At 44.5% G+C, this 23,650-nt stretch overlaps 6 protein-coding genes across 8 annotated transcripts; 3 read left to right on the top strand and 3 right to left on the bottom strand.

The window, feature by feature from the left end:
• Positions 1-328: 328 nt before the first annotated feature.
• On the bottom strand, positions 329-6,194 carry Bcchd1. Of its 2 annotated transcripts, XM_024695981.1 has the most exons (6): positions 6,039-6,194; positions 5,162-5,586; positions 5,073-5,099; positions 4,906-4,999; positions 907-4,846; positions 329-855 (listed from the first exon to the last, which is right to left on the bottom strand). In XM_024695981.1, the coding sequence occupies exons 1-6, from the start codon at positions 6,043-6,045 to the stop codon at positions 753-755; spliced, it is 4,596 nt and encodes a 1,531-aa protein (XP_024551783.1). In that variant the 5' UTR covers positions 6,046-6,194; the 3' UTR covers positions 329-752. The 2 variants fall into 2 exon arrangements, with proteins under 2 accessions (XP_024551783.1, XP_024551784.1); XM_024695982.1 differs by having other exon boundaries at positions 5,162-6,194.
• Positions 6,195-7,157: 963 nt separating this feature from the next.
• On the top strand, positions 7,158-10,025 carry Bcrli1. The gene is made up of 8 exons (XM_024695980.1): positions 7,158-7,370; positions 7,472-7,496; positions 7,580-7,591; positions 7,654-8,056; positions 8,109-8,270; positions 8,322-8,418; positions 8,485-9,556; positions 9,608-10,025. The coding sequence occupies exons 1-8, from the start codon at positions 7,351-7,353 to the stop codon at positions 9,644-9,646; spliced, it is 1,830 nt and encodes a 609-aa protein (XP_024551782.1). The 5' UTR covers positions 7,158-7,350; the 3' UTR covers positions 9,647-10,025.
• A 30-nt stretch (positions 10,026-10,055) lies between these two features.
• Bcprp40 lies at positions 10,056-13,147 on the bottom strand. The gene is made up of 6 exons (XM_024695979.1): positions 12,925-13,147; positions 12,707-12,864; positions 11,612-12,653; positions 11,443-11,559; positions 10,641-11,390; positions 10,056-10,552 (listed from the first exon to the last, which is right to left on the bottom strand). Exons 1-6 carry the CDS (start codon positions 13,063-13,065, stop codon positions 10,388-10,390), a joined length of 2,373 nt encoding a protein of 790 aa, XP_024551781.1. The 5' UTR covers positions 13,066-13,147; the 3' UTR covers positions 10,056-10,387.
• Positions 13,148-13,238: 91 nt separating this feature from the next.
• BCIN_11g03720 (hypothetical protein) lies at positions 13,239-15,338 on the top strand. Of its 2 annotated transcripts, none has more exons than XM_001556865.2 (2): positions 13,239-13,545; positions 13,602-15,338. In XM_001556865.2, the coding sequence occupies exons 1-2, from the start codon at positions 13,350-13,352 to the stop codon at positions 15,206-15,208; spliced, it is 1,803 nt and encodes a 600-aa protein (XP_001556915.1). In that variant the 5' UTR covers positions 13,239-13,349; the 3' UTR covers positions 15,209-15,338. The 2 variants fall into 2 exon arrangements, with proteins under 2 accessions (XP_001556915.1, XP_024551780.1); XM_024695978.1 differs by having other exon boundaries at positions 13,595-15,338.
• A 119-nt stretch (positions 15,339-15,457) lies between these two features.
• On the bottom strand, positions 15,458-17,783 carry BCIN_11g03710 (hypothetical protein). Its single transcript, XM_001556864.2, has 8 exons — positions 17,625-17,783; positions 17,465-17,573; positions 17,178-17,409; positions 17,063-17,127; positions 16,909-16,996; positions 16,063-16,777; positions 15,939-15,995; positions 15,458-15,880 (listed from the first exon to the last, which is right to left on the bottom strand). Exons 1-8 carry the CDS (start codon positions 17,663-17,665, stop codon positions 15,598-15,600), a joined length of 1,590 nt encoding a protein of 529 aa, XP_001556914.1. The 5' UTR covers positions 17,666-17,783; the 3' UTR covers positions 15,458-15,597.
• Positions 17,784-20,462: 2,679 nt separating this feature from the next.
• Bcpol4 lies at positions 20,463-23,633 on the top strand. Its single transcript, XM_024695977.1, has 2 exons — positions 20,463-20,640; positions 20,695-23,633. The coding sequence occupies exons 1-2, from the start codon at positions 20,638-20,640 to the stop codon at positions 23,149-23,151; spliced, it is 2,460 nt and encodes an 819-aa protein (XP_024551779.1). The 5' UTR covers positions 20,463-20,637; the 3' UTR covers positions 23,152-23,633.
• The last annotated feature ends 17 nt before the right edge of the window (positions 23,634-23,650 follow it).

The following is a 23,650-nucleotide window of genomic DNA, read 5'->3' as shown; positions in this document are numbered from 1 at the left end:
CCAGAAATTGCGGAGATTAGCGTCTGATGGGTTTGAAGAACTTCAATCAATGCAATGGGACCTGGGGAAGAAGAAGACTATGAAGTATACGTGGACGAGGCAATGTGAGTTGAAAGATAGTGATTCGCACTTCAGCATTTGCACCAGCACTTTCATCTAGAAAGGAGAAATCTAAAGTAGATCATGAAGAACCTTCATACTGGTATCATCACAAGAGTATACCTATGTATCTACCTTGCAAAACAACTGGAAGAGAATCCTTTCGTTCTTGACGCATATAATCAATGTTAATTCTCACTGGTATCTCGCAAACGTGCATTTCTTTGATTGAAACCTCATCGTAATTGTGTCAAACTCTGTATAAATAGCTAACTCTATCGTGGTGTTAAGTAAAAGGCACTAAATGCCTCCTGAAGCTCATTCAACGCTCGCAGTTTTTGTACATGTTCTCGTGTCGTTTCGTGGATCAATTGACTAGTAAAAGTTGCTTGACCCTGACAAAACGCCGGTGCAATTCGCACAATGATTCCCCCCGCCGTCTCCCATGCAATGAGTATTATCAACTCCGCCCATCAAATAACTTCCCATAACCCACTAAACCGTACGCCAGCCCATGCCGTGATTTGAGCCAATGTAAATTATAATGAATTCCCATCATCTAAACGCCAATGCAACACGTTCTTCAAGACATTAATTCCTCTAGACGTGAGGTGAAAGCACTGTCCCAAACACCTACATTACGAATTCACATCTTAATTCTTTGACTCTAACCTGTCCCTCCTGACCTTCGAATACATGGATGCCACTGCCTGTGTAGATTGTCCCGGATTAGGCCAGTAAGTCATGACATATTCCCTGAATAAGATTAGTAAATATATCTTTTGAGAATTGGGAAGAGAAACTTACCAAAGGCTATCTCTCAGTTTACTGTCGACCGACCCATCCTTTTTAGGTGCAGTGATAGAGTCAATAAACAGACCAGTACTGTACAGCTCCTCTTTCAAGACAGTAGCCCGTTCTTTTTTGTTTGGAATGTTCTTGGCAGTGCCGTTTTGAAGACGTCGAAGGCTCTCCTTGATTGGCTTGAAGAGTTTACGGAGCATATCATTCTGTGCAGGTTCACCATTATCGGATTTACGATATTTGGGGCGACGTTCCAGTTGTTTCTCATCGTCGCCGTCGCTGTACTTTCTTTTTAGTGGCGTTGAAGAACCATAGCCTCCACTCTCGCGACGAGAATCACGGGAGTCACTGAAGTTGTGACTACGTGCCCTATCTCTTTCTCGATCACGACTACTGTGGTCGGATGGTCGAGATGCTTTCTTAATCGGTGGAGCAGGAGAAGCAGAAACCGACCCTCTTGCCTCGCTTCTTCTGGATCCGTTACGCTCGTGTTTCTTATTATTTCGATGGTGATTCTCCACGGCACGCTTGGCAGCTTGGTTATCGGAATACTTAGCTTTCAGAACAGATAGAAGATAATCGGCTCGCCTGACCAAATGAACGGCCCCAGGAGCCTTGGCGACCTTCTCATCAGCCTTGCTTCTTTCTTCTTTCTTGTCTACTCGATGTTCTTCAAGAAACAACTTGTCTCCGAGTCCCAAGTCAGTGTCATCTCTGATCTGCGTCCAAGCACCATAGCCGTGCCTGTGAATACCGACAAGAAGCATGCCATCTTCTTTGGCACCCCAGTCACATGAATAATGCGCACCCTTGGAAGCGTCGGGGACGCGGAAGGTTTTAAAATCGGGGCAGTTTCCGACAACGTCTCTTAGCATTCTCATCTCGCCTGGACGTTCCATGATAGTCTCAGCGTTGACTCTTTTCACCCCAGAGTAATCAAACAACACTGCTTTTCTATCCTTTTTAGTCAATGGCTTATTGGTTGCGCGCTCTAGTGCTTCGACCCGTTCGGTCTCTGCCTTTAGACGTCTGCTACTTTCTTCGGTGAGAGCTTTCAGTGTAGCTTTCATCAAGTCCTCATCGCGGCCTACAAGACGGGCTTCTTTTACAAGTTCTTCGCCACGATCTTCCATAGAACCAAAACGGAGGTAGGCTTTCATTAAGTTTCTCGTTTCCTTTTCGTTGAGAGGACGTTTTGGATCCAAACGATTTGCTTGGGCTTCTCTCTTTTCTTCGAGCTCTTCTTGCTTAACTTGGTCGCGCTCGCGCTTCTTTGCAAGTCGTTGCTCTCGCTCAACCTCAGCCGTGTTTTTCATGGCTGCTTTACGTGGTGCGTTCTCTTCAACGACCTTGGCAAGATATTCTTCATGGGCTCGCTTTTCTTCCTCGGCTTTGATTCCCTCCAACTGATCTTTTGGAATGATATCGTCCCATTCCAAGTCGATTTTGACGTCAGTATATTCGAAACTTTTAAGGAAGTCTTCACCACCATCGGCGACAATGCCTTCTGGTACTTCAGTCTGGTGCTCTTCAGCGTTCTCGAGGACCGAATCAATGTCCAACTCTTCAAGCTTCTTCTGGTTGCCAGATTGTTCGAACATCTTTTGGCCTCTCTTTTTGAGGATACGAGAGATATCCTCGGAAGACTTAGGATCATCAATCTTGCCAGCCTTTGCAGCCTTTTCTCGTAGCTCCTTTTTCTCCTTGTCGGTGACACCTCGTTGTATGGTAATGAACTCCAGCATAAGCTTGTTGCGAGCACGCTCAAGAATTTCTTCCTCTACGGTTTCCTTCGAGACAAACCTGTAAATACTTACAGGCTTCTTCTGACCAATACGATGCGCACGAGCCATGGCCTGCAAATCAGCTTGGGGATTCCAATCCGAGTCGAAAATGACCACCGTGTCAGCAGTCATCAAATTGATACCAAGCCCTCCAGCACGCGTGGAAAGGAGAAAGCAGAAGTCATTACTTCCATCAGCGTTAAAGTGATCGATGGCTTGACGTCTTGGTCCAGCAGCAACTGTACCGTCAAGGCGTTGGAATTGGTAACCACGAAGTTGAAGGTAGTCACCGAGGATGTCTAGCATCTTGACCATTTGGCTGAAAATCAAAACACGATGATTATCCTTTTTGAGCTTGGCGAGTAATCTGTCAAGAAGCATCATCTTTCCACTACTGGCAATCAAACCCTTCAACTGATCGTCTCGCCTTTCGCTACCCTTCAAGATCTTCTCCTCTGCATTAGGAAACATGTAGGGGTGATTGCTGGCCTTTTTGAGTTCCATCATTATGTTCAACAATGATTGCTTTGGACCTTTGGAACCTTCATTCAAAGCTGCATAATTGCGAGTAAGAATATTCTTGTAATAGTCCAGCTGGACATCTGAGAGCTCGACACGAATGATTTTTTCACTTTTTGGAGGGAGGTCGTTCTCAACTTTCTGCTTTGTCCGGCGGAGGATGTATGGTTGAATCTTGGTGGTGAGGGCAGCAATTTTTTCACCGGCAGCTTCATCAGTTAAGTCCATATTGTCCTCGATTTCCAATTCGCCTGGCATGAGGAAGTCCATGAGAGCCGACAGCTCGCCCAAAGTGTTTTGGACCGGAGTACCAGTGATCAACAAACGGCTGGGAGCCTTGAAATCGAGCAACTTTAGATATAACTGAGATTCTCTGTTCTTCAGACGATGTGCTTCATCGACGGCCATGAACTGCCACTTGATTTGTGACAGGAACAGAGAGTCGGCCAAAATGTACTCATAAGATGTGAGTAGGACATTGAACTTTGGACGCTTAGGGTTTCCATCAACCAACAGTTCATACTCACGTATGATCTGACGAGATGACTCTTTACCATTGTAAACAACATAATTAAGACTCGGTGCCCAATTATCAAAGGTGTCAGCCCAAGCAGGAATGGTTGTCAAAGGTACGACGACAAGATGTGGACCTTCTTGGCCTCTATCATTATGGAGCCAATTCATAAAAGCAACAGTCTGGACAGTCTTGCCAAGTCCCATTTCATCAGCAAGAATGACATTCTTGTTCTTGCACCAATTGTACGCCAGGAAATTGAGACCTGTGATTTGGAAATCTCGCAATTGACCGTTCATGATATAATCTGGTTGCTCACGAATAGGGACGTGAGGGCTTCTGGTGTCTGGGTTCGACTCCTTTCTGTCCGAGACCAGGGATCTAGAGCTGCGATCCAAAAAGTGATCGATAGCATCTTGAGCCTTCTCGCTGATGAAAGAGGCAGTCTCCCATGTACAAGATTCATAGTATAGAGCCTTCCATTTAATGAAGTATTCGGTTTCCTCATCACCTTCTCGCGAGCCAATAACTCTTTCGACCTTTATGTAGTCTTCTAGGGCATCTGCATCGCGCTCTCTATCGAGCATCCACTTTTCTTTCTCTTCCGGTGGTATCTCAGCACCTTGTGTCATGTAGATGTCATCGATGACAATTTTTCGATAATAGTTTTCTAGACGCCTGAAACCGCGGACTCCTGCCAATGAGGATGTTGTCTCCCATGTAGCATGGCAGTGAGATTTGCCCTGCCATTTGATATAGTATTCAAAATCGTCCTTCGTAAGGTTCTCATCTTTTGCATCTCTATCAGCTTTAATCTTGTGCTTCAAGACAACATCGATATATGGCGAGGTATCTTCAACATCTTCCGTCCACTGGTTTGGGGTCATCAATTCAGATTCGTCTTCTAAATCGGGATCGCTTTCTTGGTAAGCACCGGTCGTGACCTGCGCAGCACGGCGGCTATTCCACCGCTTCTCTTGATATTGAAGAGCGATGTTGCCGGACTCTAATTGGCGGCGTCGATTCTTCTTGATAGTATTCCGTGCTCGTAAGCTACCGTAATCCTCGGTTTCGTCAGTATCAGAGGCAGATGCAGATTGCAGAGCTGGTGTTTGGCGTTTGGAAGCTGTGCACAAGATTAGCTTTCTGCGACAGCCAGTTTACCCGCGACAAGAAGTCACTTACATTGTTGGGAGCGCTCTGGCTTCCTACGCTTATTTCTGTGAGCTGCAACAGCGTCGGAATCTTCCTCTTCTTCATCATCATCATCAGACTCAACCTGTAATAGTCAGCGCTTATATCCAACTGTATTGTATTTTGCATATCAATTAGATGACTCGGGAACGACATACAATAGTTCGAGTTTGTGCTGGACGCGCCTGTAGTTGTAAAAATCCGTTAGCACTAGTTCAAGGCGGACGTGATATTGAGAAGCTCTTACACTTCTCCGTAAACCATATAGTTCAGGATTCTCTAGCATGTACCGATCTTGATCAGTGACGCCCGGCTTGCGTTTAGCAGGACGCGATGACTCGACAGTGCTCGAACGCTCTGATCGTTGGCCATTGAAAGCTGCAGCCGCAGGTGTTTCTTCTTCATCAAAGTCCGCATCATCGGATTGTTCTTGATCTTCAGGTGACGAGTCTTCAGTTGCATCAGAATCTTGACCCCCAAACATTGGTTGTTGGTTTGAGGAGGCCGGTGAGGGTTCATCGACGGTAGGGTTGCCAACATCGGACAGTTCTGACTCGCTTTCGCCTGGTGCGTCATCATTTGATGGCGAGGATCTTGCAAATGATTCATCGTGTCCATTGGACATATGTAACGGGGATGTCGAGTTCATGACTTCGATTGTATCCTGCGGGGCTGCGACGACGATATTAGCTATTATGAACAATATGACCCCATGAATGGGTGTAGTGAAAACTCTGACAATTGCACGCCCGTCAAGGGAAAGAAGCCGCGATCCTATATACACCAAGATTGCAGTGAGTCCAGCAACAACGACATACTGAATGTCATCGGCGCATTCTCATGTGCTTGATAGCAATCTCGCGATGAAAGTCGATGGAAATGATACAATTTGATTGAGGCCAGCTCATAGGAGATTTGTGTGCTGAAGAGCATGATACGGGGAAGAAAACAGCAACGGAAGAGTGACATGAGTGAAGATCAGGGGACTCTATATAGTTTGAAGACTGCATGAGGAGATAGGAAGATGGAAATGATGGCATTCGAGGATGGCAGATGCATTATGATGATGGGTATAGGCATACCATGGTTTTGCGTGGAATTTGTGGGAAAATTGGAAAACTTACAAGCCATATTTAATAAGGCCCCCCTGGTATCAATATAATTGAGAGTCAATCTTGAATTTGAAGAATATGAAGGTAGATGGTAGTGATGTTGGGTACTTCGGACGTTAAAATTGGAGAGCGGATCTGAAGGTCTACACAATCAGTGATGAATTTCCCATAATGATTGACATGAGCAGTTGGTAAGAAGAGAGCCACAGGTCTACCGTACTTAGCCGAGCAGAAGCTAGGATGTTTTGGTGCTTCACGTGATCCCGCTGCACTTTAGCCAGACAAACCCTACAATGATGAAAACCATCAAAACTAAAGATTGTATGCTTGTGAATACAACAGCACAACAACGCACTTTAGCAATGAGCGAATGTCTCAAAAACTAGAGTTGTTGAGATTTAAGAGAAAAATCCCATAGATCAGTCAACATTTGCAAGAATACATTGGTTGGCTGATTTGATATGTACTTTTAGCAAACAGCATCAGATTTTGATGTGAAGGTTCATAGTCATTTCTTGCAGCCTTTGAATGCCACATGCTTGTCTAGCTAGCATGTGTCTAGACAACCTTAGTGTTTGGCAGGTCGACTCAATGGATGTTGCGTTGTTTTATCTCTACATCGGCATGTATCTAGGTAATGGATTTGAGGGAGGAGAGCGCGAGAGAGTATCAACTCATTCCTACATGGTTAGATCAACGGTTTGATATAACTTCAAGTATCTATCTACATTGTATTTCCTACGAGTCCAGCGTGAGAAGGACAGTATATGGCGGCTTGCAATACATGCAGCATACACACAGCATCGTTCGTTGAATGAAAAGGAAATGAATCTTCCTACCCCGAGTTCCCCTCCAAGATACTGGCTGGTCGATTAACATATAATTTGGAACATTCAGTACTGATAAACGCTTGATGCGGTCTGCTCTGGAGAGAATGCTTCATGATCATCTGAAGTGCAAGTCCTGGCGGGTGGTTCTATTGTTTCCAGTGGGTACAAAGGAGAATAGTGGTTCCGGCCAAAGGCAGTCGTACAATGAAACAGCACTAAGGTTTAAGCTCCCACAGCCAATGATATCAATTGTGTAATAATCGAATTTCAATCTGAACACTAAAGACTTTTTAATCTTTTAGATCACATCAAGACCAACCAACCTCATATCCATCGCAGGTCTCTACAGCATTTCAGTCCCATACACGCACAACGACCTTGGAAGACAAAGAAGCTCGAGTTCATCGACAAATTCCCTGGTCTGCCGGAGAACTCTCTTATTTTTCTTTTCTCCCGCAAATTTTTAGTGCTCTGTGAGAGCAACAGCATCCAAGATGTCTGACAAACTTACCCGGTACGTAACTCCTCTTACACTGTCGCCTGAGCAACATAGCTCGCATCTCTGCGATACTCAACACCTCTACTTGAGTAGTTTGCTGACTCTTCTACCTCTAGTATCGCTATCATCAGTACTGACAAGGTGCGACAAATTTTGCATTGAGCCTTGCCCCACCACGTACCCCGCCATATGAATATCACTGACATTATCCACCATTTGAACAGTGCAAGCCAAAGGTAAAATATATCTGTCTACGCTTCTGAGCGTTTTCTGCAAGTTGCTAACTATACATTTGCAGAAATGCAGACAAGAATGTAAAAAGTCCTGCCCAGTTGTTCGAAGTGGTCGCCTCTGTATCGAAGTTACCCCCGAGTCGAAAATTGCTTTCATCTCCGAGAATCTTTGCATTGGTTGTGGTATCTGCCCTAAGAAGTGCCCATTCGGTGCTATCAACATTATCAATCTGCCAACAAATTTGGAATCTCACGTAACTCATCGATACTCCGCCAATAGTTTCAAGTTGCATCGATTGCCTACACCACGTCCAGGACAAGTTTTGGGATTGGTTGGTTCCAACGGTATTGGAAAGAGTACAGCACTCAAGATTCTCAGTGGAAAGTTAAAGCCAAATTTGGGTAGATATGATAACCCACCCGACTGGCAAGATGTTATCAAATACTTCCGTGGTTCTGAATTGCAAAGTCTGTTGCTGAAACCTTCGATGTTTCTTGACATGCGCTTACAGGAATACAGACTATTTCACGAAGATTTTGGAAGACGATTTGAAAGCAATTGTGAAGCCCCAATATGTTGACAGAATCCCAAGAGCCATCAGGGGACCAGATAAGACAGTTCGAGGTTTGATCGAAGGTGTTGCAACAATGGATAATTTCAAGGAGGTCTGCGACATTTTGGGTATGCTTTGTCATCAATAATTCAAGCTTGACACTACTAACTTTGTTCCAGAGTTGAATCACATCATGGACCGAGACGTCAATCTTTTGTCCGGTGGAGAATTACAAAGATTCGCCATTGCAACTGTTTGTGTGCAGCAGGCTGATGTGTAAGTGGTCTTGACAACTCCCCCCCCCCCTCCCCCGAAAAAAAGTTCTTGCTGACTTTGATGTAGCTACATGTTTGATGAGCCATCTTCGTACCTAGATGTAAAGCAACGTCTTAGCGCGGCTCAAATCATTCGATCATTGTTGAGACCTGATGATTACGTTATTTGCGTTGAGCACGATCTTTCGGTGTTGGATTACTTGTCGGACTTCATCTGCGTTCTGTACGGAAAACCCGCTGTTTACGGTGTTGTCACTCTCCCAGCCTCTGTCAGAGAAGGTATCAACATTTTCTTAGATGGTAACATTCCAACTGAGAACTTGCGATTCCGAGAAGAGTCTTTAACTTTCAAGATTGCCGAGGCTGCCGATGAGTTCATGGCAGACAGATCTCGAGCATTCCAATATCCATCCATGGAAAAGACTCTTGGTAATTTCCACTTGTCTATCGAGTCAGGAGATTTCACCGATTCCGAGATTGTCGTCATGATGGGAGAGAACGGTACTGGTAAGACTACTTTCTGTAAGATGCTTGCCGGTGCCACTCAACCCGACGGCAACCAAAAAGTTCCAGGTATGAAGGTCAGTATGAAGCCTCAAAAGATCACGCCAAAGTTCGAGGGAACTGTCAGACAGCTCTTCTTCAAGAAGATCAAGACTGCCTTCCTTCTGCCTCAATTCCAAACCGACGTTGTCAAGCCTCTCAAGCTCGAAGAATTTATCGATCAAGAAGTTAAGACTTTGTCCGGAGGAGAATTGCAACGTGTGGCTATCGTCCTTGCTCTTGGTATTCCCGCAGACATATACCTTATTGATGAACCCTCTGCCTACCTCGATTCCGAACAGCGTATCATTGCTGCACGTGTCATTAAGAGATTCATCATGCACTCGAAGAAGACCGCTTTCATTGTCGAGCACGATTTCATTATGGCTACTTACCTCGCGGATCGTGTTATTGTCTTTGACGGACAGCCTGGTATCGACGCTCGTGCCAATACCCCCGAGTCGCTACTCACTGGTTGCAACAAATTCTTGAAGAACCTCGACGTCACTTTCCGTCGTGATCCAACCAACTACAGACCTCGTATCAACAAACTTAACTCCCAATTGGACCAGGAGCAGAAGTTGAACGGCAACTACGTGAGTACCAAATTCTATTAGTTTGAGTGTATGATTACTAACGTTTTCTAGTTCTTCTTGGATGAGGATGACAAAGCTGCTACTAGTTGAAGAGGTTTTTGAGAAAGATTCATTTCCCCCTCCAAAAAATGCATTGCATGGCGTTACGGGGTCGGCATTTCGGGAGACAAGGAAAAGCGATGGGCAAGGCATGGTAATGGAGGAAGGCTCATCCGACCAGGATGATGATCCAGGCGGCTAACAAGGGTGGCGGCAGTCTATCCTCTCGATGCCTGGTCCTACTTTGATGATCACCAAGGTTTGGTGGATAGATCATGCACAGGCTGATTCATCAGAAGTAGATTGAGGGGCATTGGAAGACGTTGGATGACATGTCGTCAAAACAGGTGAAAACATTTCACGAATGGCAATTTTCAAGACGAAGAGGTATAATGCAATATAATTGCAATTCAATTCTTAGTACATGGCAATGGTAAAAACTTATATTATTTTACAAACTTGATTTTTGAATGTGATTTGCAGAGGATACATTGAATGCGTAGAATCAATAGATAATTAGAAGAAAACAATACACACCGAGTTTTTCATGCTCTCCTCATCTCTTCCTTTACCTCACTCCCCTTCATCTCTCATCCCCGCTGCTAAAATTGGAACAATGCCTAGCGTTGCCTGAACACCACACGATTGTGAACTGCCTGCTTGCCGATATCATCAAGCCAAGAATAGAAGTACGGTGCGTGCGTATACGTACAGATAGGGCGAATTTTCTTCAATTTTATTGGTGCATGATAACCTTGACCTTGACCATAAAAAGAGATCCAATCTATTTCTCTATTCTTCCTCGATCTCGCCTTCTTCGCTACCTGAATGGACAGCAGACTCTTCTTTGGCGGGAGTTTTCGCAGCGGGTGGTGGTGTCCTAGTCCTGTGACGCCGTTCACGTGGGGGAACTGGGGAGCGCTCACGTTGTTTAGGTGTGTTTTCTCTTCTAGTTCTCTGATTTTGCATTGGTGTTAGTTTCAGTGGTGTGAATATTCATTTCGAGGGGAAAAGGAACAGAATAATAAAAATTATTGTAACGAACCTTACTATCCCTGCGTGTTTCACTTTCACTTTCTCTTCTCTTTCTTGGTGCACTGGATCTTTCGTCCCCGTAAGGCAACTCATCGATGCTACCTCGAGGATCTCCGCGTCGCCTGTAGAGTTTCTCTCTCTCATCCTCGCGGTCTCTCCTTTCTCGCTCGTAATGACTCATTGAATCATCTCGTCTACTGCGAGGTTTGTCGAGATCACGATCCCGCATCAATCTATCACGGTCGCGTTCACGATCATGGGCATCAGGATCACGCCTATCACGACGATTTGGAGAAAGTAATGTATCAGCCATGCCACCCTTTCGGTAATTCTTTTCGCGGTCTGCAATAGCTTTTCGCCTGTCTGCTTCATACGCGTCAGGTTCTGGGGAGCGACTACGCCTAGAGCGGGTGGACCCTGAGGCACGATGCTCTCGCTCTCGGTCGCGTATTTTGTGTAGTGGTCGATCAACCGAGGCCCGATCACGACGCTTGGCTCGATCCTTTTCGGAGTCTTCCTCTTTTTCTTTAAGCCGACGAATTACCTTATCAAAAGCTGAGCGACGGAGTTCATCCGTTGTTACGGCAAGATATTCTTCTGACCCTTCAAACCGAGAGCGGACCCGTTCGTAATCATCGCCAATGCGGACAGGAGGTTCGAGATGTTTAATGAAAGATCTCAAGTTGTCCACAGCTCGGCGTTGATGACGCTCTGCGTGATGCTTGTCATCTTCATTTCTTCGAGAAATCTTTTCACGTAACTATTTTGACGGTTAGCCGAGGGCAAGTTTGTTGCAAAAAAGCGGTACTAACTCGATCAAATATTAGCAACAATGAGTCTCGATCAATGTTAGCAGTTCGTCGATCACTCTGCATCAGTGCTAAGAACTCTTCAAACGGAGTCTTCTGCTGGAGTTCAAACCGTTTATCCTGTTATTTGGTTAGTTTTAGCTTCACCGTGTTAAGGATCTATTGAACTTACATCAAGAACATCCAAAACATCATTTCGTGTGCTACGCAATGCGCGTTCCTCTTCCTCGACTACATCCCAGAACAGGTCCAGAGGAGAAGATCCCGACTGACCCAACATATCAACGTACCTGTCATCATTTTCAATTAAAGGATGAATTTGGCTCCACTTTGTTCCTGCCTTTATTTTGTTCCCAGCTTTGAGGTCACGTAAGAGTCCTACAAATCTGTCTCGGTTCTGACGCTCTCTCCTTAACTTTTGGGTCTTCTGCTGCTGTTTAACATCATTGAAGGTCTTCTCAAGAGATTTTATATGATTCTCGAAAGCAGTCAACATGTCCGACTTGCTGAGTGCCTTGAATTTCTCATCACCTTGGAAACGTGGATTTGACTGGATGATACCTTGTGCTTCTGACCACCTTGTGTATGGCTCGAGATTTAATCCTTTCAAAAGATCAACAAGATCGTCCATCGCAGCTTTTCTTGTTGCGACCTCTTTATCCGTATTCGCTCTCTTGAGTTCCATGATATAATCTTGAAATAGCTGACGCCTTTCATCATCATCATTCGAGGAGCGGAAAATCGTCTCTCCTTCGATAATTGGTCGAGCTGTCTTCCATCTAGTGTAGTGTTTAATCTCTGGATGGCTTCTCAGCATAGTAGCAAAATCAGATCTGAGCTTCTCAAGTCTCTCCTTTGCACGGTCTTTTTCTTGTAGGCGAACCTCAACGGCATACTTCTCAAAGGCAGCCTTTCGGTCTTTGGGGTCTTTGAGCGCTCGATATTGAGGATCCTTGATAATTGATCGCATAACTTCTTCCCATGTAAGATCAGGTTTAACATTGTGCCGTTTTAAAAGCTTGAGGAAAGCTGCTTCTGCTTCTTCGAAAGTAGAATAATCGGGATCATTATTAGCAGGCACAAAAGCTTGAGCACGGCTTCCATTGACATCATTGCCGTATGCAATTTGACGAGCTTCTCCTAACGGTTCTCTGTCTCGTGGTTGGTCATACTGAGAAGCCGAGAATCCGCCTCCCGCGACGAAGGTTGGCACCCTAATAAACCAAAGTTAGAACCAGATTCTTTGGGATTCTCGGGAAATACGTACGATGCAGCAGCAACTGCAGGCGATGCGGCTTCTTTTGACATAGCTTCCTTGTATGCATCTGGCATTTCCCATGAGCTCTGCTTCGTCTCAGTGTTATACCAATACTTTCTCCCCCCTTCCGCTGTATACTCTTTCCATGGCTGGTTCAACAGAGCACGCTAAATGACTTGTCAGTAAAAGCTATATGCCAGATAGATTTAGGGAGACAAGAATTATACCTCTGCAGGTGTCATCAAATCTTCTGGCTTGGTCCATTGCGTCGCCTTCGTAATAGTATTATAATAATAAACCCGTCCATCCGCATTTCGCGCTTCCTGCCAGAGAGCAGGGACAGCTGCGTGACCATTCATTCCGTTCATGTTGATGAGACTGAAAGCAGAAAGCGGATTTTTGGTTGAGTTGTTACTAAAAGCGCAGACCGAGATCGCATTTGCGGTTTCCAAAAAAAGGTTCGCGGTTTTGCTCGGCCGCTATTTAGCGCGTTTTCAGTACGGAAGCTAACCACTACCACCATCCAGAACTCCTTTCATGTGAGTTTCCAACGTCATAACACATACTCGTTTTCTTAACACATTATGCGGTTTTCAAATATATAACAAGTAACAGTCTATTTCATTTATTTTTGTTTTAAAAGCTCATCACGATGATGGAAGAATCGCAAGAAGAGCCAATTCCTAGGAGCAGCTTGGAGTTCACTGAGAGCTCAATTTTGGACACAATCATTCCACTAGCTAGCGATTTGAATATAGAGGAGGCTTTGAGCGGGAGTGTAGAAAAGCTTGATGGGGGCAATGGTTCTCCATTAGCTGCCATTCCCCAGAGGGAAGCTCTTTATTTTGGTTAGTCCCCTGAGTTACTGGGAAAGCTCTCTATCTTACTCATTCGTAGATGTTAGATGAAACGGTCAATATTTATGTCGTCCTACAAACACCCTACTTTGACGAACGATCTCTTCGATCCTATCTTAACAGACTTATAATAAACGTGGAAGCCCAGGTTGTCAATGCGAATGGCGAGCATCAAGATAGCTCGGCGGGGCGTGAGCTGGTTTACAAAGGTTCCGTGCAAGAAAATGATGAGCCATTGATAGTTGTACAAGGTCCAGACAAGGCTGGTAGCGCCGATAACGACGGACATATACTTTTGATATGGAAGTTATCTGCATTTCTTGCAAGACCGCGACTACGCTTGCAGAATCCCTCCATGGTATTCGCGGCCACGGCGAATCTCAAAGCAGCGGAACAGGTTGATACGGATGCATTGCGACAGGAATATCTCCCAAGTCAGATCCCATCGGGCTTGAATCTTCTTGAAGCTTTCAGTGGTGATACGTATCTAAATGGTATCAAGCCACGACTATCTGCATTGCGAGTCGCAAGAGTTGCACCAGCAGCGCAAATCACTCGCGACTTAGCTCGACCTTTCAAGAACATCTCACGGCAATCAATTAAAGTATACCCAGCTATAAATGCCCGTGTGCGATATTCCAGACCAAATGGTACACCTAACAATACCTCAGTAATAGCTTCGCTGGATATTGATATTACTTCTTTTGTGAATTGTGAGATTATACTCACAGATATACAATTGAAGGTGTATGGCGGACAAGTACAGAATCTAAATCAAATCCCTGGGCTAGCGCTTCCAATTACTTGTCGACCTCAAGACGATATCAGCTTCCTTTATCGGATATTACCTGATGACGTTGATGTTACCAATAAGTCTCAAATTCGAGCCATCGACATATCCATTACCGCCAATGCCAATGTCACTGCTGTCTGTAAGCCACAGATTGTGATGCAATGGTCTACATCCCTAGACTTTACACCTCCGATTAATAACGGCTTTGGTCAACCTACGAAACCTATTCAACGTCCTCACAGACCATCTGCACTGTCTATCGGCGCAACGTTTGACAGCATTCCAACAATTTCCTCTCTAGCAATTAATCATCCCGATGCTCTTCCAACAATCGAAGCGACCACCCCAACACGCCCACATCATCGTCATCAAAATTCTGTCCCAGATTTTGGTGTTACCATGACATTTTCCTCTCCATCTACATCTCCTATCTACCCAGGTCACCCTTTCGTCTGGTCAATCTTCATAGTAAATCGATCTGACAGACCTCGGAAGCTTGCTCTTCTTGTATTACCAAAAAGACGTCGAACTGAAGCACGTATAACACGTCCTCCTTCGACTGGTCATGGCAGTGCACGTCGGGATCCAAAAGTTGCGGATGCTGTCCTCGATGAGAATATAATATATGCCATACAGCGAAATTCAGCAATGGAATCAAGCGAAATAGTTTGTCTAAGTACAGATACTCGTGTAGGACCACTTGCACCATCGGCATGTTACGAAGTCGAACTCAAATTCATGGCCTTAAGGGAAGGAATTGTGGGAGTAGAAGCTGTAAGGGTGGTAGATCTAGGAACACAGGAGCATGTAGATATTAAGGATTTACCGACGATTGTCGTCAAACCTGAACCAAAGGAGTAAATAGCTCACAGTTGGATCTTCAAAGATCTTAACAACGTTTATTCAAATTGGTTGGAGATAATGTATTTAGATTGTAAAAAACGAAACTTGAATTGAATAATGATGTTTATCCTAAATTACCCTATTTGCACCCATAATTATTGAGACGACACGGGTATAGAGAACGAAAGTAAACAGTTTCTTCTTGGTCTGAACGATATCCAGCTGTTGAGCATCCCATCCTATCCCATACCATACCAAACCAAACCTTGCTAATCCCCCAAACCTAAGCCTTATCTTTAATCATCAAAATCTCAGATCCCAATTTTTCATCCATCTCTCCTATATTCACTCATCTTACAGCCCACAACGTACATAAATCCCTGTAGAACCTCTCCAACTGACCCAACCTATCTCGCCTCTCTAATCTCCTCTTCCTTTATCTCTCCCACCCCTCTCTCCTTACTCACACCTCTCATCTCCATCGCACCTCCTGTCACCACAGTGTCGACGCCCATTGAAGCATGATTCGCATCATTTACGTGCAGCAGATTGCCACCTTTCTCAACGTGGTTGGAACCACCGAATAATACGTCGATTTCTTCGAGCGATACTTTCTTCGTTTCAGGGACGAGAAACCAGACGAACAGCGCGAGGAAGATGTTGATGGCAAAGAAAAAGTAGAATGTTTTGCTAGGAGACAAGAGGTTAGCTATTTAGGGAGAGGAGAACAGGGGAGGAGTGAACGTACAAGCCTTCGTTCTTCAAGAAGGTTGGGAAAAATTGTTGGAAGATCGAGTTTGCCACACTGTATAACGTTAGTGATCCGTATGATGATTTCAAGAGTAGGCATGACAAGAGAACTTGTAACTTACTTCTGCATCTGACTTGACATACCCACCGCTTGAGCTCTAACATTCATACTGAAAACCTCTGCGGTCCAAATCCACACTGTAGCACCCCAACTAGGTTTGTAGAACAAGATAAATAGGAACAGCAGGAACACAATCGAGATGGCAACAGGATGCGACTTTGAATCTCCATTGGCGCCAACATTCGGGGTCAGGGTCCCCACGAGCGAGACAATCAACATACAAGTCGACATACCAAATGCGCCCACAATCAGAAGGAATTTGCGTCCAAAGCGATCAACAGTCCACACAGCATTCAGCGTGAAGAGAATTCCAAAAGTAGCATTCAACGCATTAATCAACGCAATCGTGCTGGCATTGGGGAAAACCTTCTTGTAAATCGCAGTACTGTATGTGTTCAAGGTTCCTTGTCCGGTGAGTTGTTGGCCAATGTTCAAAATGAAAGCTAGGATCAAACGCTTTCGGACTGAGCGATCTTTCCAAAGCGCAGAGTAGGAGGATGAAATGGCTTCTTTCTCGAACTCGAGTGCTTCACGGATAACGAGGATTTCGTCTTCGACATCTTGTTCTGTGGCACGCACGCGACGGAGGGCGGCGCGGGCATCGTCAACTCGCCCGCCGTGTTGGATGTACCAACGGGGACTTTCGGGGATGAAGGGGAGGAGGGTGAGGATTATGATGGGGACGAGCATTTGGAAGATTACAACCATTTTCCAGTCTGTGTGGTGAGAGTGTTAGTCTGCGCTGGAGAAGGACTAATATGATTTTCAAGTGAGCAAAAAGACAAGGTGAGATGGCTAGAAACATCTCGAAGGTAAGAAATGCAAAAGTAAATCTTGAGAGTCTTACCCCATTCCCCAAGCTTCTCAACATGTTTTTGACAGGCAAAGTTAATCCAATAGGCAATAAATGAGCCGACCGAATAGAACATTTGCCACTGTAATAAGTCTGTATCAGCATGTAATTCTGAGTTCCGCGAAATTTCGGTACAATGAAAACTTACAAAGGCCATAATCTTTCCTCTAATCTCAGGTGGTGCAAGTTCACCAATATAAACAGGTCCCGCCGCTGCATATCTGATTAGCAGAGGCTTGAACAGAAGGGTTCAATAAACATACTCAATGCTACACCTTGGCCAAGACCAATAATCACACGACCAGCAATAAAACATCCAAGTTGACCTCGAGGAGAAAATGTTTGAATGAAAGTAGCGACAACAGTCACGAAGCATCCAATTGCCATACCCCATCTTCTACCAAGCCAATCTGCTACTGGACCACCGAGAAAGAACCCAGCGATAATGGCACCGACAGTATAAGCAGTATTAACAGCACCAATCTTTTCCGTATCCTTTGATAGTTTGTTAGTCTGGATCAAACGCTGATTGTTTGATAGGGAAGCATACCGGATCGTTAAAGTAAGCTACCCAGTTCTTTGAGCCTTGAACGGAATTGTATACAGAGGCATCATATCCGTATAGCACCATGCATGATGCTGCAACGAGCGAGATGTACCTATGTAGCGTTAGGTCATCATTGCTGTCAAAACAGCACTGTAAACCTTACCAGTTGTACACTCTCGTCTTGTCCGTAGAGAAGATCCCCATTTTGGTCAACTAGGCCCCAGCCTTATGAGTTATAAAATGAGAGATAGATATCGATATCAATATCAATATCGATACATACACAAGAGAAATGCTACAACGAAGAAGTGGAAAGAGAGTCAATTAAAAATGGAGGAGACAAGATCGACCGCTAGAACTTCTTACAAGGCTCCACCCACACTTCATTGCGTGAGCATCGCATGCTGAGCAGTTTACGGTCATTTATATATTGTGCCTGCACATGGTCTCGATGTGACAAGGATTATAACCTACAAGGCCGTTTCCCGCACCCCATTCTCAGCGATTTTAGCTCCCCTTGAAGCTTATAACCATGAAGCTTACGCCAGCAAAACTCGAAATGGCAAACGAACGAACGGGGAAACTATAGCCCCAGACTAGGGCATAATTTTGAACCAATGACTTTGGAACTTTCCAACATTAACTGATTACAAGTGCGATCCCCCATACTCCAGAAAAAGCTTCTGTGGTGGATTAATACAAGCGGACAATCCCAGATCAAGAAAATCCGCGAATCAAAGCAAATCGACAGAATAAGTGGTGGCTTTTTGTTTGTATTTCCACCTAAAAGACAAGAATAATCCCAATCCTCTGGTTCGAAATACCCAACCGAGATTTCAAACCTGCAACTCCACCAAAGGAGTAGGTTTCTCAGTCCACGGGATACATACATGGGATCTGGAGCCGAAGCCTTTTACCCCAGTATATTTACCCCAGTATCTTTTTAAATTGCTTTCGACCGAGCGCACCAATGCATAGGTACCTATATCCTTTTCTAATACCAACGGGAACTAACCGATGGCACAGGCTTCTTCTTCAAGTAAAGTTTCCACATTACACGTAACATTTTATCGGAGTAGATACTTGTCGTGGAAACTCCTAATGTATGCACATGTATGTGTATTCAAGCAAGTATCTGACTTGAGATTATGAAATGGCGAAACATCACCAATACCACCCACGCCATGTTTGCGAGTGGCAATGTATGTACAAAGTATGCTTTGGACAAGAATCTGGTGAACCGTTGATACATTTCCATTCCCTGCAATAATCCATCTATGGTGGAGACTCGACTCCGGATAATAGATGGTAATGCGGGGTTAGTGTATTGGGCGGACAAACATACCTAGGTACGTATCTAAACACGATTAATGAAGCGTTACGCCTGCTTTAAATTGCTACCAAGTTTTCCCATTGTAATATGTAAATAATTAGATTAATAAAGCGTTGAGATACTGGTTATTTGTTGTTTGTTATGTGTTATGTGTTACACCCAATTTCAAAGGATTCGTTTAAATTTCTCATCTCAATACATCTACTCGAATCCTACCACATCTTACCAGGCTTTTGAGTAGTTGGAGATCTCGCCACTACCTTGAGAGTATCTGATAAAAGATAAAGCCACAGAAGCATCCAAAGTGAGTATTTACATGCGTAGAAACCTGCCAGAATCTGCAAGCTGCAGGTTACTTTTGATTTATAGACTTTAACACAAAAGAAAGGGGGTATTTCTGTGTTTCGTCCAAACGCCAAAACACCGAAACACCAAATATGTAACAGAGAGATTACTTGACATGTGGGTTATACAACCCGGTAATACCTGCTCTCCTGTACACTTTAGATTCATGAGTCGAAACTCTTGCATAGCTCGAGTTGATGAATGAGTTGATATGCCATCAACCAAACAGATAAGTGCTGTGTTACATGGCTTTCGCATGATTGCTATTGGTGACTTAGGATGCGAAGATATTGATGTCCTACCAAAGAACCAAATGATCCTGATCTTGGAAATTAGAATCGCATCTTTTTTGAGGGTGTTCCATCACCTTCACCTCGATTATTTCATCCGGTCGAGTCTTCGCATCCTCTGCAAATGCATACATAACAAGGTTCAGAATATCATCTTTGAGTTCGTTCATGTTTGACTCCAATAGCGTTATGCCTGAATAGCGGTCCCATGAATCAACTTCTTCTTCGCTTGGTATTCCTCTCACTAGGATGACTTTTCTCATGTGCGGAAAAGTCGAACGGAAACGAGTAATGCTTCCCAAAGCGCGAGAAAGATGAAATGGGAGGCTGTAACCAGCCGCACCCCAAAATTGTTTAGCCAGAGCAATTGATTGAATCTGATGGTGGTAGGGTAGAGATGGTGACTGGATAGAAAAATGCTTTGCGATAGCCATCACTTCGTCCACATACTGCCTCGAACTGAAGTATATAGTATCGCAAACAGGATTAAAGTAAATATCTGCTGGCTGCATATCCGTACCGAATGACATATTGTAGGATTGGAGAGCAATTTTACGAGATTCTTTATTCGTATGAAGTACAGCTGGGGGTGGGCCATAATTGACAAATTTCTTATCCACGATATCGTAATTCAATTCTAGAATACGTTTTTGAAAAGCAGCAAACTCCCATATCTGTGCTCTCAACTCCAAAGGGAGGTTAGGGAAATGGAGAAATGTGCATGCAGTGCTCATGATCGGATGAATACCGTTAAGAGTGATAGTCGATAGGAGCTCTCGAAAGTCAGCAGTCCTGAAGGAAAGGGGCGTACGGCGCGGCAGGAGATCTTCGAGGTGTTGGTACCGTATTGGGAGCCGGATTGAGGTAGCGTCAGAGTTCAAACAGTCCACACATATTCATCAGATGCCAATCTTCATTCGTACTTTTAGATATTTGATGTTAGTTGGAGTTGTAGGGAGTAGAATTTGATGTTGTTTTGCTGAAGGGAAAGGGACGGCAGCTCGGTAACCTATCACTAGCGTCCATTTTTCTTGGCGGGATCACCGGCGCAATATCAAAACAAAGGGATCACACTCTGAGACATCACGCATCATCATTTTGTCTTTGATTTTTGCACAGTTTGCAATCATACGGTCTCTCATGGATTGACATTGAGAGTCTATAGATGGGTATTAGCACTCATTTTGCCTTGCTATTTACTACTCATCATGGTAAGTAAAAGGCCACCAAAGAGTCCAAATGTTCTCATCTGACATCAGAAATAGGCAGACAAAGCTAGCTATTTCACACAGCTCTATGCTTTGAGTACTTCGGACTCAGATGAAGGAGAGCTCAATGAATCGCGGGAATTTTTGAAGAAATGCAATAATCCCATTTTGGATCGTCCATCACAAAGAGAGCGTAGTTTGCTACCTCCCTTACCTAAAGAGCCAAACCTACTACAACCTCGAAAGCTACATAAACCGCTTCTCAAAAATGTTCCAACGTTGCAACGAAGTCATTCGGAGCCAAAATGGAGTGTAGCTACGGCGAAGGATACGGTAGATAGTACGACGGAGAACTTGCTTGGGTCGCCTCATAAAAGGACTGGCCTTCGAAGCGAATCGCGTGCTACGGTTTCTATGGGTAGTTCTTTTGGAAAGGAAACATCGTCGCCTTTAAGAAGTGCAGATAGTTCAGTGAAAAGGCCAACCAAAGATCAACGCAGCTTATCAAACCCAACATCAGCTACCTTAGTTCTTACCAATAGTACAGGAATCGCATCAATGCTCAGCAAAAAGAGAAAAGGAGATACCCAGGAAAAAGGGGCCACTAAAAAACCCACCAGGAAGAAGGAGAAACCTCTCAAGTTTGTTCCCCCAAAGGATCGGGTCTTTCAAGGTCTTAATTTTTTCTTCCTTCCTAACGATGATAAATCTCCAGTCAGACGTTTTCGCATCACTAAAGCAAGAGAGCGCGGCGCAACATGGATTAGAGATATAAACGAGCCCATCACACATCTTATCATTGATAACTCCTTGACACGCAAGGATGTTGTGACCTATCTCAGAGTCCTTCCGGATGGAGCCAGTATGGTAAATGAAGAATGGTTATTAGATTGCATTGAACAGAAATTTCTCTATGAACCAACTGGGAAGAAATATCAGGTCAAAAATCCAGATGCAGTCATCGAAGAGAAGCAGATGCCGATACCGTCAACGTCACAGCAGCCAGATAAATCTCTCCAATTGGAACCTCGTAACAAGAAACCTAATAAGTGGGAATATGTGCCTCCAAAAGAAACACCTGAACGTAGCCAGCGTTCAATGCCAACCGTCAAACCAGTTCCTTTTCCCTCAACCTCAATTTCCGGACCACAGTTACAAGAAACAGAACAAACTCTTTTAGCAGAAGAGAACTCGCAACATCTGAGTCAAGCATCTTCTCCCAACCCGCAATACGCAGATTTTGGTATACTAAATGAAACAATCGAATTAGCCAGGGCAACCGAAGGTGTACTCGATCATGACAATTCTGATGATGACCTAATATCAAATTTCAGTGAATTCGATGATACCATAGATGAATCAGATTCAGAAGATGGGGGTTGCTCCCCTCTAAAAGCTCCCCCAAAACCTCGTCGAACAGCCCCTACGGGAAAAGGAGGTAACTTCCAATGCATGACTGGTGGAACTGCTTCCGACGAACCCAATCCCAACAATCACACAATCCAAATTCTGTCACGAATGAAAGACTATTATGAGAGAATTGGCGATCAGTGGCGTACCCGTTCCTATATGCAAGCGTGTGGCCAACTCAAAAATCAACCAGCCCTCATCCGCACCTTCTCCGAAGCCATCGTGATCCCAAAAATCGGGCAACGCATCGCCAAAAAAATCGAAGAAATAGTCCTCACCGGTCGTCTCCGCCGTCTTGAACACGCAGAAGCAGAACCAGACGATAAAATCCTCAAACTTTTTATGGGCATCTATGGCGTAAACTACAAGCTAGCATCGAAATGGATTTCTCAAGGCCATCGCTCATTTGCTGATCTCAAAAACAACATCAAACTCACGCCCAGTCAACAAATTGGCATCGAACGCTACGACGATCTGCAACTCCGGATTCCCCGCCACGAAATCGAGCAGCTGGGTAAGTTCATCACTGATACAACCAAAACCATCGATCCCGAAATCGAGATCACAATCGGCGGTTCCTATCGTCGAGGTGCAAAAACATCCGGCGATATCGATATCATCATCTCCAAATCCCACACTACACAAACAACACAACTAACCCCCTTCCTCTCTTCTCTCGTAAAATCTCTCACAGCCTCCCATTTCCTAACCGCAGCACTCGCCGTACCGCATAATAACGAAGGATCAAAATGGCACGGATGTTGTGTTCTGCCCTCTTCCTCTTCCGCATCCCACCCCCCAAACCCATGGCGCCGCATCGATTTCCTCCTCGTTCCGGCATCCGAAATCGGTGCCGCACTCCTCTATTTCACCGGCGACGATATCTTCAATCGAAGCATGCGTTTACTCGCGGGGAAAAAGGGGATGAGGTTGAATCAACGGGGTTTGTATCGGGATGCTATGAGAGGCGGGATGAAAAGCGGGAAATGGGAGACTAGGAATAAAGTCACGGATGGGACGTTGGTCGAGGGGAGAGATGAGCGGGCGATTTTTGAGGCGTTGGGCGTGCCGTGGAGGGAACCTTGGGAGAGGGTTTTACATTAGGGGGAGGAGGAGCTTGGTGGTTAGGAGTCAATGTTACACTTTTTGTCGTGGAGGGGAGATGCCTATCTTCATATTTGTTTCAAGTCTGGCCATGTTCCAAATCCGGGATATCCAGAGACTATCGAATGCACCTCAGGAACTCAAGCCAAGACCCGAAATTGAATTCCAAGGAAGGTTTTTGGGGTAACGTATCGAGATTTCTGGATGAAGAGAAGAACTACGGCATGCACATTGAGTTGGAGTAAATCATGCATTGCGTTGGTTTATGGCATCGTAATAGGATATACGATATACGATATGCGGTATCGTGGATTCGGTTTGCGTTTGGGATTAGAATATCATCTATTTATTAGTGCGATGGATTGATATTGGTTTATTGATTTCATTATTGATCATATGGACAGTGATTGATTGATGAGATACTTTCAGATATGTATGGATGTGAGAACAAAATGTATGATTGATGTTTATGATTTTGTATATGTATTTCTGGTGCTGC

This window comes from Botrytis cinerea, chromosome 11, assembly GCF_000143535.2.
Source record: "Botrytis cinerea B05.10 chromosome 11, complete sequence".
Classification (NCBI taxonomy): Eukaryota; Fungi; Ascomycota; class Leotiomycetes; order Helotiales; family Sclerotiniaceae; genus Botrytis; species Botrytis cinerea.
The sequence above is the reverse complement of the archived record's forward strand: the minus strand, read 5'-3'. Positions and strand labels throughout refer to the sequence as shown.

Coding starts and splice junctions, on each gene's coding strand:
- Bcchd1 (XM_024695981.1), bottom strand. Junction 5,100..5,161: donor TATATGGTTTACGGAGAAGT/GTAAGAGCTTCT, acceptor TTACAACTACAG/GCGCGTCCAGCACAAACTCG. Junction 4,847..4,905: donor GCCAGAGCGCTCCCAACAAT/GTAAGTGACTTC, acceptor TCTTGTGCACAG/CTTCCAAACGCCAAACACCA.
- Bcrli1 (XM_024695980.1), top strand. CDS start 7,351: ATGTCTGACAAACTTACCCG. Junction 8,271..8,321: donor GGAGGTCTGCGACATTTTGG/GTATGCTTTGTC, acceptor ACTTTGTTCCAG/AGTTGAATCACATCATGGAC. Junction 8,419..8,484: donor TGTGTGCAGCAGGCTGATGT/GTAAGTGGTCTT, acceptor ACTTTGATGTAG/CTACATGTTTGATGAGCCAT.
- Bcprp40 (XM_024695979.1), bottom strand. CDS start 13,065: ATGAACGGAATGAATGGTCACGCAGCTGTCCCTGCTCTCTGGCAGGAA. Junction 12,865..12,924: donor ATTTGATGACACCTGCAGAG/GTATAATTCTTG, acceptor CAAGTCATTTAG/CGTGCTCTGTTGAACCAGCC. Junction 11,560..11,611: donor ATGTTTTGGATGTTCTTGAT/GTAAGTTCAATA, acceptor ACCAAATAACAG/GATAAACGGTTTGAACTCCA.
- BCIN_11g03720 (XM_001556865.2), top strand. CDS start 13,350: ATGATGGAAGAATCGCAAGAAGAGCCAATTCCTAGGAGCAGCTTGGAG. Junction 13,546..13,601: donor GAGGGAAGCTCTTTATTTTG/GTTAGTCCCCTG, acceptor CGTAGATGTTAG/ATGAAACGGTCAATATTTAT.
- BCIN_11g03710 (XM_001556864.2), bottom strand. CDS start 17,665: ATGGGGATCTTCTCTACGGACAAGACGAGAGTGTACAACTG. Junction 16,778..16,908: donor TGAGAAGCTTGGGGAATGGG/GTAAGACTCTCA, acceptor CTCACCACACAG/ACTGGAAAATGGTTGTAATC. Junction 15,996..16,062: donor ATGTCAAGTCAGATGCAGAA/GTAAGTTACAAG, acceptor AACGTTATACAG/TGTGGCAAACTCGATCTTCC.